Genomic DNA, 19109 nt, shown 5'->3' with positions numbered 1-19109 from the left:
AAAAATTGTAATGTACTTTATCACCATGATCATTAAATCATTATATTCTGTGCTCCAGGTATTGTGTAGTCAGTTTTATTATATTCACAACTGTCTGTAGTTATCAAGTGTTTAATATTCATGCTGGAAAAAAATGTTTCTAATATCAGTATTTCAAAGAAATAATCTTTTTTTTTTTAATGACAATGGAACTGCTGATGTAGAAATCTGAACTTTAACCCAAATGAAGCAAACTTGAAGAACACAAAAAAGCTGCACTGTAGGTTGAATTATTAATTTGTTGGATTAACTGTATAAATTATTTAAATGTTGGTGCTTTACATGGTGGAGGACATTGCAGAGAGGACTGACAGAGACAAATAAACATCACTTCTCAGCTAAGTGTGTGTGTTCATCCGTTCTGAGCTTATGTGGCCTGAAGATGAACTGTTCACTTTCTGTGTTTGTTTTAAATATATGTGTATTTATTTTGAAGCTGTCTGTGGAAAATGAATGATGTCTGGTTATACAAGGGGAGGCCCCACACTTACATGGTTCCAAATACACACACTGTAGCGCTTTTTCACATGGTTTTGTGGTTTGAATATATTCATGTGCCCATCAGTTTGCTGCTTCCTAAGACAACTAAGTGTTTTTACCTCCTAACATTGTGTTTGAAACAGTTGCACCCAACACGGGGCTCAAACCCACCACCCTGAGGTTAAGAGTCTCACGCTCTACCAACTGAGCTAGCCTGGCTGCATGGGACTTAGCACGTGTGTTTAAAAAAAAAAGAAGTCCTTAATCTTTCACTGTTCTATCGCATTTATTGCCCATTAAGGTCCATATCTTGAAGCATTACTAGTTATTGCTTCTGAAACTGTTTCAGGGTACTTTTTGGCTGCTTTCTAACTTAGCCGCTAGCCATTAGCATAGCTTTAACCACTGTGAGAGTGGTTAAATTCCTGGTTTGTTGCAACGGCTTGTATTTCTCGTTCAGTTTCTGATAGAGAGACATTTCTGAAACCACAGAGTGACGACAAACAGAGAAAGAAGGTTGCATCAGACCTCAAGTAGCGCATTTTATGTATCAATAATCGTACAATAAAAATACAGATACCAATAATTGAGAAAATGCCAAATATCAGCCATGATAACTTGCCAGGCCAATAATCAGTCTGTCACTAGTGCTTTCCACGTCCAAAAACACGTGATGTCAAGTTTCTCATCCATCTTCATCCACAAGTGTCTGCAGTCCGGCCCAAAAGTTGTGACCACGCAAACTGTCAGCAGAGCAAGTACATCTATTGCACATGTACCAGGAAAGCAAGTAGTGCTTAAAACAAATGCCACCTATGAGGGAGTATTGGGCTAGTGATTGTCCTTTATCCATATCTTTATCATTCACTATTAATGGAATTGTAATTGAGGTCGTTGCTGCTGATCCGTGCCAGAGGTTTGATTTGTACCGGCTCAGATGCGTACCTGTTTTAACCTGCTTAGACACATGTCCAGGTAGCTTTCTGCTTCTAAAAGTTCCTGCGCCCAACATGGAGCTCAAACCCACAACCCTGCGATTAAGAATCTCATGCTCTACCAACTGAGCTAGCCAGGCTGTGCAAGCTAGACAGAAAAATGTCTCAAAAAAATAATAACAAATAACTAAAGGAAAAATAATGTCTCAAAAAATAATAACAAATAAATAAAAGAATAATAATGCTAAAAATAATAATAATTTCTAAATTAGTTGGAAGGGTTTTTATTTGGATATTAATGAATGTACAATCTCATAGGTTTACACAAGGTTGCAGTAAGTAAGCCGGATTTAGCACAAGGCTAATTTCCATCCGTTGTCTCAAACATAAAAGAAAACATACAGGGTTACAGACGTATAAAACCAACATAGTTAAACAAAGACAATGATGATAAATTCATTCTGGCTAGGTTAAATCTACCATAAAGTGCTATTATTTTAGTCACCAATTGCAACATTTTTGTTCACATACGCACACACATGAAATTTCTCATATTTTTTCTTTAGTTTCTGTCAAACATACAGACACATCCACGCAAAACCCACAGTCTGGCCTGCTTAAGCCCCTGTTCCTTGCAGGGCTCAGCGAGAGGCTAAGGGGATTTAGATTGTACAAGACTGACAGATTTAGACTGACTCCCTCCCTCGCGTTTTTATCTCTCACTCCCCCTCCCCTTACAGGCCTACTGTAAAACCTGAAGTATAACTCTAACATGTGAAACAGATGGAGCAGCAAGACGAGGAGAGGAGGAGGAAGGAGGGGAGAGTTTGATAGTAATCAGAGAAGCAAAAGGAGGATGGTAGAGCAAAGATGGGAGAGATGAGAAGGATCGAGGAAAAGGGAATAAAGGGAAAAGACTCCACACTGTGTGTTAATGCCGCTGTAAGTGTGTGTTCAGCACATGAAGAGATTTACAGCCCTTTGTGTGCGTACAGTGTAATATTTGTCTTGGTCTTTATGGATCTCCCCCAAGCGGGCCGTTAACAAGCCTGTTATTCTTCTGCACCACTTAACACGCTACACAACAGGTGGCATGTCAGTGTGTTTGTTGCTTGTGTGAATATGTGTGTAGTTCCAAACATGCAAAACAGAGAGAAGAACCAATGTTTCAAATTAAAGCTTTCAGTCTTTTTTGCTGTCCATTCTTTATTTTCTGTGTCTCTGCAAAAAAATAAAGTGTGTTTGTGAAGGCAGAGCTCGTGGCAGTCGTCCAAAAACTCTCCTCTCTTCTTCCTTTCTGCAAATTAACGTCTGAAGGAACTCAAGGCTACAGTTTTCCTTTTATCACACACACACACACACACACACACACACACACACACACACACACACACACACACACACACACACACACACACACACACATGCACACACACACATCCGCTGCTCTGTGATGTTTTCTCAAACCTGAATGTCATCGTGATATTGCCGGATTGCTCCCAAAAAATGCTTTTGCCATCTGTGAGTGCCACAAATGAAAGAGTTCTAATTGTTTGCATTGTCTGTCTGTAGACACAGAACAGGATGAAGCTGATGTCCGACAACTACGAGGACGACCATCTGAAGGTCGCGTCTCCAAACTCAGAGCAGCCCAACAATCACAAGCCCTCTCCAGATCAGGTAGGGCGTTTGTCCAGAACACTGAGCCTTCATCAAGTCAATCACCCACAACAAATGTTCAAGTGGAAGACTTTCCAAGAATTCACATTCACATTTTTTGGTGCATTTAATCAATTAATGTTTCAACAACTGTGGCTTGTTCTGCATTCACAATCTCTGCCTATAGTTTCCGATTTTGCCAAACTAACTCCCTGCTTTCTCTGAACTCACGCTGCTGCTGGACCGAACTAACCGATAGGACGATGAGGAGGGCATCTGGGCCTAACCAGCCACATGCCTTCTTTCTCACCCTCAGTTCGGCATTTTGTACAAAAGGGTGAGCGTCTTCTCTATCTGGATCGTGTTTGGATGTGCTCATTCGTCTTTCTTGCTTTCGTTTCATCTATTTCACTCTTCCATCATCCAGTTTGTGGTCTTGGTTTTGTATCGTGAGTCTGCCATTTCGCTTTACTTGTGGGTTTTTTGTTTTTCTTTGTTTTTATTTGTTCCATTTCTGACCTTTCTTTTTGATATTTAGTCTTGAAACTCCTTCTTTTTTGTTACTTGTGTTTCCTTTTTTCTTCCATTCTTCATTACATCAGGAATGCTTTCAAATCAAATCTTGAACCGTGTGCTTCATCTGGTCAGCATCTGAATCTCATCCCTTGATTTCATTTGTCTTCATCTTCTGATGATCATTTCTTCCAGTTCACTATTTCTGAACTCATTATCTTGCACTATTTTGTATTTATGTCTCATTTTTTTACTCACTGTTTCATTTCATCACTCTCTATGAATCCATTTGATGGCTCCTTGTGCCTTTGTCATCTTATTTCACACTATTTCAAAAATAATATCACTTAAGTAGAACAAAAAAGTAGTCATTCAAAGAATTACTCCAGTAAGAGTAAAAAAGTATTTGGTAAAAAGACTACTCAAGTACTGAAAGTACTGAGTAACTGTTTGATTGTAATGTCTGATTTATTTGTTTGGAAATGATGAGATCAGACAGATAAAAATGTAAAATAATGTGCAAATTCTGGTATTTTCAAATAATAAAATTTAAAAAATAGCAAAAATAAACAACATCTTTACAAAATGACAAGTTAAGGCACAAGAAACATAAATTTACAAATCTCAGTTTTTCAAAACACAAAGCTTTTGAAACAAATACCTCTAGTAAATTAACGTTTGTATGTTTGAACAGTGCAAACTACTTCCAGTGACAAGATATACTGTATTCTCACTTCCCTCTTAAATATCCTAAACACACACACACACACACACACACACACACACACACACACACACACACACACACACACACACACACACACGAGCTTGACAGGTCAGTCTAAAGGTTTTGCCTCTGCCGTAGCTATAATTTCTTATATTTAAATGTACTTAAAGATCCCCTCCTTCTGTCAAAATCAAGCTTTTTACCTTTTTCAACATATGATGTTTCTATATGCTGGACAACGTATCATAAGCATATTAAGCAGTCAACGCAATAAAAATCTCAAAAACACAGATTCACATTTTTAGGGTTTCACAAGTAGCAAACATAAGGAACCAGTCCTATGAATTTGTTATTCTCATTATTATTCTTTAGAATCAGTGTGAACATATATGCCTGAATTACTCCAGAAGTATAACTTCCGTTGTGTAGCGTGGAGTCGTGTTACTGTGATTTAACAGTCAGGGGTGAGCTGGTGTGCTGCCGATAGGGATGCAGAGAAAGAGGTGGAACCTTGTTAGACCCACAGAGTTGCATCTGAGCCATTTTGCATCACAAAGAGGTAATTTTCATTGAAAAATAGTTTTACTTGTGCAATTATCTTGATACACATAGATGAGTTGTTAGGTTTAATCACATTCCAGAGAGGGATTTTGATTTTGTGTTGTTGTGTTTGTGATTTTGCTGAGTTGTTTCTTTGACATATAATTAGTTTAAAAATGAGGTTTAATTAGGAGTGAAGAAAGGGATTTTTTCCTTTGAACCTGCCCCTGTGGTGGTAATTATACAATAGCGGTGTTTCCAGTGTTTTATAGGCCTTAAGGTCATTAGTAGCAGATGTGTGACAATCCTGAAGTCAGACAAGAACAAAACCCACACTGAGAGTGATCAATCCTGGCACATCTATTGTTAATAATGTTCTTTTTTAAAGAAAAAAACAACAACTTTTGCTTTGTTCATGCTCATCTACAGGTTTCCGTGTGGTTTAACTCCTTAGCACTAAATAAACTGGAAAAGTCACTTATACCTGTTAATGGCTTGGAACAAATGAATTAGAAATATGTAAAAGTTCTGAAACAATGTCCTGGTAGAAGTAAGATATAAGGATGAGGATGTACTTGTTTGATCTGCTGGGAGCTCAGCGCTCAGACAGCAGCACATATGAGGAGCACATGCTGCTTTTAAGAGCGCTCAGTTCCTCCAAAGGGATTTCCCATCGGGATGCTAAAAGCCCAAAGGTTCGCCATCGGATCTAAGTTTGACCCTGGTTATTAATTACAGTTAGCATGTCCCTGCTAAAAGAAGCAGGCCAGCCAGCCCGTACACAACACTAGACTTTCTTTTTCTGTCTCCATGGGAAGTCCCATACACTCCTCCAAACACTCTCCTCTTGGTACATAAGGTGGGGAATTTGCCATAGTACATTTCATCCACACAGTGAGGGATTGTGTGTCATCTATAAGGGCATTCTGCACCACAGGTGGAGAATGAAATGCTTCAGAGACAACTGTTGCAGATAAAACACAGGAGAGCAGTTTTAGCACACACTAACCATTGTTGAGGACATTTTTATTGTACTTTTTTTCATTTTTAAACTTTGCTGAATACATCAGCTAAAAGACCAATACATCGAGGTTTCTATAAAGCAGTTCAGTATGCTGGTTTGGAGAGGTTTCTTGTAGATGTTGGATAGAAATCCAATTTTTGCACTGATTCCAACTAAATTTGTGTGTTTTAACATTACATTATTTTTATTTATTGAGTTTTTTTTCAGAATTTGACAGTGTACATGGAGAGGACTGTAGACTTTTCTATTGTGAGATTGATATTTTACACGTATAACCTTTTAATTCACTTTTTTTAACAATAACATGCTTTTAATTCATTCGCTGCCATTGACTCTATAGACATCAATTGAAATCCGAACGTTCGCTGCCAATGACGTCTGTAGACGTCAATCATGTTTTTTGACTAGGGGGGCTGCAGGACAGTCTGTCGGAGCTTGTCGGTGAAAATCCTGGAGTTTTGGAACGTGAGAGTGTTGCGGTGGGCCAAAAGAATGACAAAGACAGTGACCATGGTGGGGCGACAGCAAAAAGTGCCGTTGACAACAGCCGCTGGCGATCAAAGCTGCGCTAGTTTTCGGTTTCGATTTCGCCACCACCGCTCTCTTGAGCTCATCTGACGAAGCCGAGTCAGATGAGTTTAGAGCGAGCACACATACACACACAGACACACACACACACACACAAACAAACACACACACACACACACACACACCTAAAAATATTTTGTTTATATTTTGTAAGATATATTGTTCTGAACCAAAATGTTGACTTGTGTTGTTTGTTTGTAAATAAATGATTTAGCTAACAAAAGGTTAAAAAGTTGACCTCAAAATGCTTTTTCAGAGTTGTTTTTGTTGTTTCATATGAACAACTGTTCAGTTGTGTGGGATGTCACTAAACCAAAAAATATTGGCATCAAAGTGATTGATGTGCCTCTCTGTACAAAAAGCTCGTTATCTCTGTTTTTTGGTCAAAAACAGGTGTTTTTGCTGAAACTACCCTATGTTCTGCTGCCGATAACTTTAGAACCAAAAATGCTAGAAACAAAATTTTTTTCCCTGATGAAAGAAGAGAATCTACACTTTCTTTTGATAGTTTCAATGTTTATGTAGTCTTAAAACTTGATATTCTGTAGATCTTGAAAAATCTGTCAAAATTCTTAAAAACTCTGGCAGTTGGGGGCTCTTTGCTCTGAAAACGGCTGGCAGCCAATGAGTTAATCAACTAACACACGTTTTCTGTATCAATTTGTAAATAAAGTTTGCAAAAAATGTCCAACACAGTTTCCAGGGATGAGAATTTTCCACGGATCCGTGGAATTCCGCGGATTTTATCATTGCCAGGGTCATTCTTGTGAATCGTCTAAATTCGAAGAGAAAATTTTTTGGGGACGTGAGGTATGTTTATGGTCGGCGAGTCGTAATATCGAACGGCTGCTAATATCCACCGCGCTGAATGCTAGCCGCCACTCAGTGAGAGCAGTCATGTACAATACTGTAATCGAATCACCATGAAGTGTAGAGTCAGAAGGCAGGTGTAACTAAGTGACGACAGAGGCGCGACGATTCTGACAGGATACGTCAGCCTATTTGTTGCGCTGATTGGTTGTATACCTACCTAATTGCTGCAGAGTGATTTGATAGACAACCTTTTAGCCCGCCTCCCTCCCTGCCGAGCGTGCCTAGACCTTTGCGTCGTCAAATATTATTTGACTTCTTGGTTAGTTGAGAGGAAGAGAACATTGACTGTAGTACAATCTCTCTCATGTGTGTGACTCTGCATTGAGAATGAATTCTCAGAAATATTATTTGACTTCTTGGTGAGGTGAGAGGAAGAGAATATTGAGAAAGGTAACTTAATTTATTTTACATAAAGATAGTTATGTTAGCCATTTGGTTTACCTACACTGCTAGTAATGTTAGCAAACTGAGAGCATAGTCCCTATCACCATGACATTTAGAAATAATTTTGGACCAGATTGATATATATTAAATTGTTTTTAAGGACTCTCAGGTCACTTTTTACTGCTGTAAAATCTCCAAAACCCAAGAGCCTGCGGCCCCCAGACCCCCGGCTAATTTTCAGCTGAAAATATTTTTTCTCATTCTCATCCCTGAGTTTCCCAGAGGTTGAGATAATGTCTCGAAACCCCTTAAGTATTCAATTTACAATAAAAAAAACACAGTAAATGGCCTGAATTTAAAACTGGAATTAGCAAATGTTTGGCATATTTGCTTAACCAATGACTCAAACCTACTTTTCTGTTCACTGACTACTTAATTCATTAACTAATTGTTTCAGCCTCAGTGGTAATGCAGGAGCCTGTAGGTGCATGTTTTATATCAGAGCAGTTTTATGACCGGAGGATGTATTTGCTTGGCCATTTAAGAGAACCCGCATTAGCCAGGACTTTATTAGTCGGGTCACTTAGGCTCAAACACTAAAACGTTCTGTAGTCAGGTCCTACATCCACTGTATATGTCCACTGTGTTCCTGGACATATACCGTATATGTGGCTACGTGTGACTCAGAGAGTTCTGAGGAGAAAGAAATGTCCTGGTTGTGTCGTATAATGTGGCCATGGAAGGTTTTCTTAAAAATGCAGCTGGTCAGTTAGGCCGGCTGAATGTCTCTCTTTGGAGTTCTTTCATAGTACAGTAAGAATATGGTAGGCAGCCATGGGAGGCTAATAAAGCAGCACAAACACACACACTGACTCACAGCGCTGTATAAAGTTATGTCTCCTCTGGGATTGTTTCATAGTGCACTAGGACACTGGAAAGCACTGCGGACTCATTAACCACACACACTGCATGTGTTGACTATTGTAGGCCGTGCAATACAAGAAAAACATGTAGATGCATGTGTGCTGTATACTTTAATAAAATCACTAAATTCAAAAAGTTTTGCAAATGCTTTCAGGGATCAGTGTTTGCATTTCTTGTTATTATTCCTTTCTTGTTGCATTTTGCATTTAAATAGAAGTTGAAAAAGAAAAGAAAGCACTGCTGTTGCTATTTCTCGCCGCCATTCCTTCTGTTCTTTCTGTCTGTTTCTCATTTGTCTTGTATTTGATCCGTGGAGCTTCGCTGCAGGTCTGGAAAGTGTAGATGATGATTTTTTTAAGCCTTTCTGACAGAATAGCATGAATTAGAAAGTGTGAGAGAACAGCTGTTGCACATATGTTAAGTATGTTTTTAGAGCAGGAGAGCCAGCTTTTGAAGGATGTGTTCGCATAAGTTCGTATTACAGTCTAGGAGAGATAACGTTTTGTTGCGTTGCAACTGTCAGCAACGGAGGTGATTTCAAATGCAGAATGTGTAGGATTCCTGCAGCCTTCAGCTCCATCATTTTCTCTTTGCTGCTCTTTCCTTCCCCGTCTGCCTCCCTCTTGCCTCCGGAGGGAAATGTTCAGTAATGTATTTCGTAATGGACTGTAACCTACTGGCAAGTCCTCACTGGAAAATACTGTAACTAGAGCTATTTAAAATGCTGATAACGACCCTGAATGAGTGCGAGAGCCAGTATGTTTTTCTGTGTCGCAATGCATTTGTGTCTGTGTGTGCGCTGCATGCATATGTGCGCTATATAAAAGTGATTTGTGCGTGCTGGTGTACGGAACAAGCAGTTATGATCCAGGAAGGCGGTTTTAGCCACTCATGTACAGTGGAGATGGTCTAGAAAAACACAAAATTACTCACAGTTTGTGTGTGTTTGCAGTAAATAAGGTGAGAACTCAGAATCACAAGTGACAGTTACTTTGATTTACTGTCAGCTTTCATTGCTGCTGCTGGAGAAACGTGTGCAAAAAATATTTATTTTTTCCCCACCCACAAAAAAGCCACCCACATCTCTTTCTTTTCATTTGTTGTCAGGATTCTCAAATGCAGAAATTTAATAAATAATGAATTATATATATATATATATATATATATATATATATATATATATATATATACATACATATATGTGGTGTTTTATTCAAATTCTGTCAGTGTGTCAGTGTTTGAGTGACAACTGAAGTTGGTTTTCTGTTAGAAAATAAAAGTAAAAAGCTGTGTGCCCTGGGACTGAGGGATTTGCTTTTTTTTAGTTATCACATCAGTTGATGTAAATACAACAGACAAGCAGAAGAGAGCAACAGAGTCAATTTATTAGGTGAAGTAAATACAAACAATATCATTGTACCCAAAGTAAGACAAATATGCAACACAAAGTCCATTATGTTATATTTGTTTCTTACAGTACTGAAAATGTTACGTAGATGTACCGTCTCATTTTACATCATTATCCAATGATTCAACTCATGCATGTTGGTTCAATCAGTCAGTTAAGATGGCATGAAATGTCCAATGTGTGTTTGGTTGCTATGGCTACTTGCAGTTTACATAATATATGTTGCTCAGTCATTTAGACCAAAACCAGACCAAAACTGTGCTTGAGGTTTTCTTATATCCAGTTTAAAAAACAGCTGCCTACAAATCAGAAACAAATATTATGTTATATGCATTACACTGGGCAACAATTTTTTTACTTTTTGAATGTTGTCTAGATTTCTACAATTGATTTAGGGTATTTTTGCACTGCTGAATCAGGAAATGGCATCCGTTTCTCTCCATCAGGTCAGATGGAGATCCCTTTTCGACATAATCCCCGGACATAATTACCCATAACTATCGGACTTGAATACTTCTTATCATTAAAATAATCATTTCCAATCAAAACAATTATTCGACATGGCATTTTACCGCCACCAAATGCTACTAAAATGCTCCACACATGCGTACATGTGAACAAAAACGTAAAAAACGACATGTGGCCATAGCTCAAAAACTTGACCTGATTGAGCGAAACCAATGTAATTTTTGGATTCAGCGCATCAGATTAGTCCTAAATCAGCTGAAAAAATGCAGACATCAAATTTGTTGTTGACCAGTGTTATATATCTAAATACATGTTCTGTTTAAATTAAATGCATTAATAATTGAGTCTCCAAAACAGCATGTTCCCATACAACTAAAATATATTCACAGTCACAGTCTGAGGAAAAGCTATTTTCTCCCGTTTGTTTCGTAATATAAAACAAATGCAGTTCTATCAATGGCCACTACCGTTCAAAAGTTTGGGGTCACCGAGGCAATTCCATGTTTTCCATGAAAACTCACACTTTATTCATGTGTTAACATAACTGCACAAGTGTTTTCTAATCATCAATGAGCCTTTCAACACCATTAGCTAACACAATGCAGCATTAGAACACAGGAGTGATGATTTACCAGAGAAACCGGTGAAGAAACCAAAAAATGGAGAGAGTTCCAAGCCAGAAGGATCATCCAAGGGCCGCAGTAATGGTGATGACATCATGTTTCAGAATGGAAAGATGAGATATGTCAGTGTCAGAGACTTCAAGGGTACAGTCCCGATTGACATTAGAGAGTACTGGATGAATCAAGATGGGGAAATGATGCTGGGGAAAAATGGTTTCTCACTGAGTCTTGAGCAATGGAACCAATTGAAGGGCCAGATTTCAGAAATTGGCAATGCTATTAAGACAGTATAAGTATTCCTTTCAGTGGTATCTGTTGAAATCAATGAACATGATGGCTATTTAGTTTTGTTTTGATAATGGGCCTCTATAGTCTATGTAGATATTCCATTAAAAATTGGCCATTTCCAGCTAGACTAGTCATTTGCCGCATTAACAATGTATAGACTGTATTTCTGATTAGTTTAATGTTGTCTTCATTGAAAAAATCTGGTTTTCTTTCAAAATCAAGGACATTTCCAAGTGACTCCAAACTTTTAAACGGTTGTGTATGTACCTTTTTTTTATTGTTTTCCAACTTTTCAGGCAACCGGCCATATGTTAGGTCACCCAAATCAAGAGAACTGTTATGAAAAGTTCATATTTTATCCCAAATTATGATGTTTTCTTAGCTTTAACCAAGTAGTTTTGGTCCCTAAGCCAAACCAAATAGCAAGTGCAGTGAGTGTACTTGCTGTTTGTTTTGTACTTGCTGTCATGAAAGTGAAAACACTTCCTATTTCATCATCCTGTCACCTTTGTGGGAGAAAAGTTTCTTCCAAAGTCTAATACAGAATTCATTTTAGTTGTGTAGAAATGTAATAGGAGGAAACAGGGTTGCAATCATAAAATTCAAGCCAAAGTTTAAGGCAGAATCAATGAGGCAGCGTTCGACCGAGAGAGAACGATGCTACTGTGCTGAGAATCCAGACGTTGAAACTCGTGTGTGTGTGTGTGTGTGTGTGTGTGTGTGTGTGTGTGTGTGTGTGTGTGTGTGTGTGTGTGTGTGTGTGTGTGTGCGCTCGCTGAGTGACGATGAGCACAGAGCGCAGGGTGTGGACAGATGCCGTCGGGATTAAATATACTTTAACGCACACACACACTAACAGCCCTCTTAACATGCTTCCTCTGCACTTAAATCCTGGGGTTCCCCGAGGAGGAGAGTGTACGTCTGTGTGTTTTATCTGTGTGTCTCTCGGGGGGTCCTGTCTCGTACTCCTCGAATGCATGTATATCTGTTTTGCTCATCTCACCTGCTTTCCCACATTTTTGCAGAAGCACACACACTCTTCATGAAACAAATGCTGCTGTTAATAAAGGGAATCCAATTTCACTCAGTTTCTCATCAAAGCTGTGGCTCAACTGTGTAACTTTGATGCAATGCAGTTAGTTGACTGCAGTTATAATGTTTGCTGAAAAAAGGATCATTCCAAAATGTTGTTTCTTCTACGAAGGGCCACATTTTTCTACCTATAGAAAAAAAGGAGAAGGATTATTCGCTCTGCTTTTATGTACTCTGCCATACTTTACTTGTAGCTGAGACATTTTAGAGCTGGCAGAAGCAGCTCAGGCAAGTAAATAAAAATGATGGACTGACAGGCAGCTGCTTTTTCTGAATAGCTCACATGAAAAGCAGCAAAGTTTCATCTGGACAACTACTGGTTCCTCAGTCACAAACTGAGCACAGTTCTGTCTGCTTTGTAAAGCCAGAAGCAAACATGTGGCCGTGGTAGTTCTGACACATTTGGAACTCCATTTTGGCTGGCATTACTTGTGCTTTTCCTTAACAAAATGGTACAAAAATAGAGCTTTACATCAACCTTATCGGTAATATTCTAGTAAAGAAGGTTTCTTGAATGTAGACTAGTCGGCCAGGGAAAGAGGGATGAAGGATAGCATCAAGCTAGAGCAGTAGCACCAGTTAGCATTTACATATTCTCACAGCTTTTTTTATACCTCTAAGTTTTAAGACAAACAATATGGGTCTTTTAATCCATATTGTTTGTTAATTTTTTGTTAATTTTTTCTCTTTACATAAAGTACAACATGTTGCACCTAATACTGCAATAAAGATGCAGATTTTTTTACAAATGTATGTTATGTTTTAGATTTATGGTTCTACAAATGAGGCTGCACAGTGGCTTGATGGTTTGCACTTTGCAGCTAGAAGATGCCTCGTTCACATCCTGGCCTTCCCAGGATCTTTCTGCATGGAGTTTGCATGTTCTCCCTGTGCATGTGTGGGTTTTCTCCAGGTACTCCGGCTTCCTCCCACAGTCCAAAAATATGCTGAAGTTAATTGGTAACTCTAAATTGCCCGTAGATGTGAATGCGAGTGTGCCATAGACTGGTGACTTGCCTAGGGTGTCCCCTGCCTTCACCCTAAGTCAGCTGGGATAGTCTCCAGCCCCCTGCAACCCCATTGAGGGTTTGAGGTGTGTACAGATAATAAATGGATTGTTCTACAAATGTGGCTTATTCTGTACTTTGTTGTGTACGTTTTGTTGGATTCATGTGCTGTTGTTGCACAGAGGTGGTAAAAATTTTTGCATCATCCCAAGGCAAATGTCCTTTTGAGGACAATAAAGTATATCTTATCTACTTTGTGGAAGAGCCTTTTCAACATTCACACTCAGCCACAATTTATATTAGTTTTTTAGAAAATATTAACCACAACTACCAGCATTTGCTTTGTCGTTCTCCGACCTGTGTGTCCTCTCTGTCTCTCTCTGACGGTTAAATTTGACCATCGTTGCATCATTGCATGTCCATCTTTTTCCTCATTTTTTTCCACAGCATCCCTCAAACTGTTATCAGTGCTTATATAGTTTATTTGTTGTCATATTTTGTTACAGAAATCAATAAAAATGTCCTGTCTTCCTCCTCCAGATTCTCTCTCCTCTCCTGGATCTCAATCAGAATCGCAGTAAACTGAAGCTGTACATCAGTCACCTGACCTCCCTGTGTCAGGAGCGAGACCCAATCATATTGCAGGACTTTGCCCCGCCCCCCGCCTATCACCGCCCTGACTCCGCCTCCTGGCATACGCAGCTGCACAGCATGACGCAGGAACAGGTGAGACAAAATCAAACACAAAGACATCAATCAGTGTGGAGAAGGAAAACAATGAATATGCTCTGTAAACATGGAGAAAATGTGAGGCGATTTTGTCAGTCCTCATTTATCAGCTTCTACTGAACATGTGTGTTTGTGTAGTTGCTTTAACATACTGCATGTGATGAAATGTGTGAGTCTGTGTTGTTATTGCGGCGTGGATGTGCGTAGGCGTATGGCACACTCTGGCAGGCCTGGCAGCTTTTTGGCGCTGCCTTATTGAAAAGATTTACTCCAGCAGGTCACCTGACGACAAGAGCCTGGCTGCCGAACAAGTAATGTTTCAGACGTTTTATTTTACAGAGAGTAAACTCTGCTTCGAGCTTTTGGCAGCAGACAGGGAGTTGGTTCAGGAACAGTGCAGAGCAGAGAGGAGGAGAGAAGAGTATTTATTTTACTGTCAAAAGAGTTGTCATCTTTGAGAGGGGAGATGAGGATAGAGACGGTGAAATTGGCTAACCTGATGTAGCTGAATTATCATGGTAACCAGTTGTGTTTTATTCAATATAAGAAGTATATTATTACGTTTTAAAAAATAGTGGCTTCCTCTGTCTCCCTCTCTGTGTTTTTCTCCATATTGAAAACATATCAGGCGATACATGGTCGCTACATGTGGTATGCATTGAAAAACGTAACTTTAGACACAGAGCGATGTGACAGAGTGTGTGGTTTTAGGGTACAGCAGGACTAGTTTCCTACGGTCTCCATGAAAGCCCTATTGTATGTCTTAATGCTGGGAAATGTCTCTGTTTAGCAGCACTGCTTCAGATATGGCGCTGCGTGGTTTGGTGTCACTTTGAGTAAACTCTGAATACAGAAAATTAAGTTGTCATTTAATCACAGCGCGCATTAAAAGACCGGAGAAATGATCTGGGCGACTTTCACTGACATAGAATTGCTACACGCATTTTTCATCATCAGCCAGTTTTCATTTTAAAAATGCAGACAGTATTCTGTGGTCTCGTGGCTGCGATCCACGTTTTCAGAGGAAAAACATGCTCTATTAAAACTGATTATGTGGGCAACTGTGAAAGCTTATCTAACAAGGCCGAACGCAGTCTGCAGTATTTTATTCCTACCTTATATTTATAAAAACATTTTTAACAATATTGGAAACATTTGAACCAAACTCTGCACACGGCCACATCCAAGTCAAATTTACAACTTAGAGGGAAAAAAAGATCTTAAAAGACCATTCTAACCAGTTTACCACAAAGCACTTACAATTTGCATTGCTGCAAACCATCCGCATGGCACGCTGTAATGTTTTGATTTTTTAGTTGTTTTTCTTACTTTTTGCACCGTCGCTTCATGACAGACTTAGAATCAACTCCCAGGCTGTTGAGTTGCTGAAAACACCATCTCTGTATTTTCTTGTTGTTATGAACAGAGGCTTCTTGTCAGTATGAAGGCACAAAAACAACCATTTCTGATCTGCCTGTTTCATTGTTCAGTTATTGAGAAGCTTAGGCAGCAACCTGATTTCCTAAAATTGTCTGATTTTAATTTAGTTTTAGTCTTTTGACATCAACATGTATTAGATTCAGTCACATTTTATTTCTTAATAGTTGATATTATAAGTTTTAGTCACCAAGAACTACAGTTAAGTCAACCCTTTGTCGTCTCATTTTTGTTTTTTCAAGTTTTATATCATGGAAGCATTTTGAGGCCACAGCTGTCACCATCTCGGTGTACAGTTACCATGGTTATTTGTGTTTCTGTACTGTGTTACAAGGTTAATGGAAAAGACTCAGTGTCCTTGTCCTTCCGCTCTGCATTAATATGACAGAAAAGATATGCTCTCCTCAGTAAAACTGATCATTTCCAAACTTTAAATGGCTCTTTGTCTGTCCATCCTGCTTAACTAGCATTAGCATTTCTATGACTGCATGTTGTTTACTGAAGAGCAGCAGCTCCTTCATTAGATACTTCACTGACATGTTCAATGATGTCCTGTTTGCTGTCAGAGTTCAGCTTGAAGAGATGGTTGGAAAACGTCAATACAATTATCTGACAATATTTCATTAGTGGAAGCTTTAGATAGAGCACCATAATTAATCCTGGACTCTTTCCATCTGACATCAAAAAGACAGATATCCAACATTACATTCACAGTATTTGATGAATGCCAGCTCACCTTTTTATAAAGGTTTGCAGCTGCCTGCAGGTTCGTAGTTTGTCTCAGCTGTTTTGTTGTGGCTTCTCAAAGGAATGTGTAGATGATTTTTGTTCAAAGGTTAATTTCTTTTTAAAAACTGTCCCAATGACTTTACTGCTGGACATGTTGCTGTTTGTAAGGAGCCTCTTAATTAGCAGCAGAACAACAGGTCAAACTGATAAATCCACTGTACCAGCGATATTCTGGGCAGCAGAGGAAACTATACTGATAGTCAGTAGAAACTTTGAGGTAGAAATGTACACAGAATTCTACTTGTAGGGGGGTTGTAATTATTCATTGTGGATTTACTGATGATCTAGTGCCCTGGTAGTTGAGATAATGATGAGTTGTCATTTTGTCATGATTCATTGCACATGGGTTGGTCACTTTGCAAAAGTGAACCAAATACACACCAAGCAATACTCAGTGAGTATCTGCACAATTTGAGAATGGGTTTTGAAGGCCTATATAAAGGCCCAAAAAAGGCCACCATTGTTAGTCCAGTGAACAGCATCATGCCACGTCTATCACATGAACAACATCTCCGGGCACTGGGTATGGTGGAGGCCGGTTTGAGCTACAGTGATGTAGCCAGGCGTACGGGCTGTTCCCAACCCACAATCAGAAGCCTGGTCCAAAGCATGCGCCGACGGATTGCTGCCTGCATCGAAGCAAATGGAGGCCATACTCGGTATTGACTGTTGTGACTTTGTGTTTGGCAGGTGCCGTTTTCTTTTGTGAAATTCTTTATTTTGAAATCATTCTTGAAACTTTAGATTTTTGTTTCTGTATGCCAATATGCTAAACAAATGATTCATATGAAGAAAATCCAGTTTCGGGCTTCAAAATAAAAATTATGTTGAAAAATATGGTCTCAAAGTTTTTAATGACTGTCAGTGTAGATTTGGGAGCTACAGTCTTTGATTCCACAGCTGCTATTCATCAACACTGGAGTTTATATTCGTTGACAAAAACGATAAAACATTTCAACTTTTATCCTGTCAAAATATATTACTCCTCAAAGTAAGTAAATAAAATGTATTTATATAACACCTTTCATGAATACAAAATCACAGAGTGCTTTACAACAGTAATAAAACAAGGATAAAACAAAAACAAATGATAAAGGCAATATATTACTGAAACAGGGGAGCAACAGCTAAAGTACAGTGCATCAAAAACAATAAATACAATACAAAAAAACAATACGGCAGCTAAAGATCAGCCAACAGCAATAATAAAAACGTTTTCAGCTGCCTCATAAAAGCTTCACAGGAGTCGACCGATCTCAGCTGTAGAGGAAGATCATTCCATAGTTTTGGTGCGAGAGCCTGAAAGCACAATCACCATGGGTTTGTACTTGGTTAAAGAGACAAGAAGTCGTTTTTGTTGTCCTGACCTGAGAGCTCTATTCAGAGAGTGACGGAGGTCAGCAATATATGGTGATTGGCCACGCAAAGTCTTTTAAGTTAGCACCAGTATTTTAAAATGAACACAAGAATTGATTGGGAGCCAGTGAAGAGAGGACAGGACTGGGGTAATGTGGGATCACCGGTTAATTCCTGGGAAAAGACAAGCAGCTGCATTTTGGACTATCTGAAGGCAGTTTAGAGAGGACTGATTTAAACAGGTAAAAGGGCATTACAATAATTGAAGCGAGATGAAATAAAATTGTGTAAAATTATCTCCAGTTCCACCTTGGATACCATGGATTTTAATTTAACTGTGTTGCACAGATTGAAAAAATGGGAACATGTCAGTTGGCTGTGATGGCTAAGTCATACCTAGATTTCTAATGTAAGATTTAACTCAGTCTCTTGATGGTCCAATATAGCTGTAATTGTGTTTTTAGCATGAAAAATATGTTGGCAGCAAATATTTTTGGTTGTAGTTTCTGTCGTCTGTTTACAGTTCTTAAGGATAATTGTGGGACAGGTTTTCTCTTTTCATTGCTGCTTAAGCCATGTTGTCGACTCGGGACAGTGAAGAGGACGTACCATGCTGACCTACTAAATCCATAAAATCAGTCTGAATGTAAACATGAAACTCAGATTTTTATTGTGGACAATTTTTTTTCATTGGTTAACATGCAGATTATTTTCTTGATTAATCAGTTAGTTGTTTAGTCTTTAAAAAATATTGAAAAAATATTGATCAGTGTTTCCCACAGCTCAGGATGACTTCAGCAAAAGTCTTGTTTTGTCCACAACCCAAAGATATTCAGTCTTAACGGAGGAAAGAAACCAAAAAATATTCAAATTTAAAAGACTGAAATCAAAGAATGTTGTTTTTTGTTCTTTAGAAAAATTATGCAATCGATTGATCAATTATATGAGAAAATAGTTGGCAATGAAATTAATAGTTGACAACTAACCGAGTCATAGTTATAGCTCTTGTCCACAGTGATTAGAAATCCATGGCAACTCGCCTCTATGGGGTCAAATATGGTCTCTTTTGTTTTCTTTCCATTAAAATGAGGTAGTAGCTATCAGGCCAGTACATGATGTTAATTTCCCTATGAGACCATGTTATGTCATCAGAGAATTTAATGATTTTCAGAGCAGGAGGAATTGACTTTAATCTGTTCTGACCTTTTATCAGAAGTATTCACATG

The 19109-nt window shown here is 38.7% G+C and overlaps 1 protein-coding gene across 1 annotated transcript in view; it reads left to right on the top strand.

Annotated features, from left to right (window-relative positions):
* The window catches only part of LOC110963314 (ELKS/Rab6-interacting/CAST family member 1-like), a 183013-nt gene that overhangs the window by 139585 nt on the left and 24319 nt on the right, over positions 1–19109 (top strand). Inside the window, 2 exon segments of the mRNA XM_051959255.1 lie at positions 3027–3134; positions 14113–14298. Of these exon segments, the coding sequence (XP_051815215.1) occupies positions 3027–3134; positions 14113–14298 (294 nt within the window).

This window comes from Acanthochromis polyacanthus, chromosome 1 (assembly GCF_021347895.1).
Source record: "Acanthochromis polyacanthus isolate Apoly-LR-REF ecotype Palm Island chromosome 1, KAUST_Apoly_ChrSc, whole genome shotgun sequence".
Taxonomy (NCBI): Eukaryota; Metazoa; Chordata; class Actinopteri; family Pomacentridae; genus Acanthochromis; species Acanthochromis polyacanthus.
This window is presented reverse-complemented; position numbering and strand designations above follow the sequence as displayed.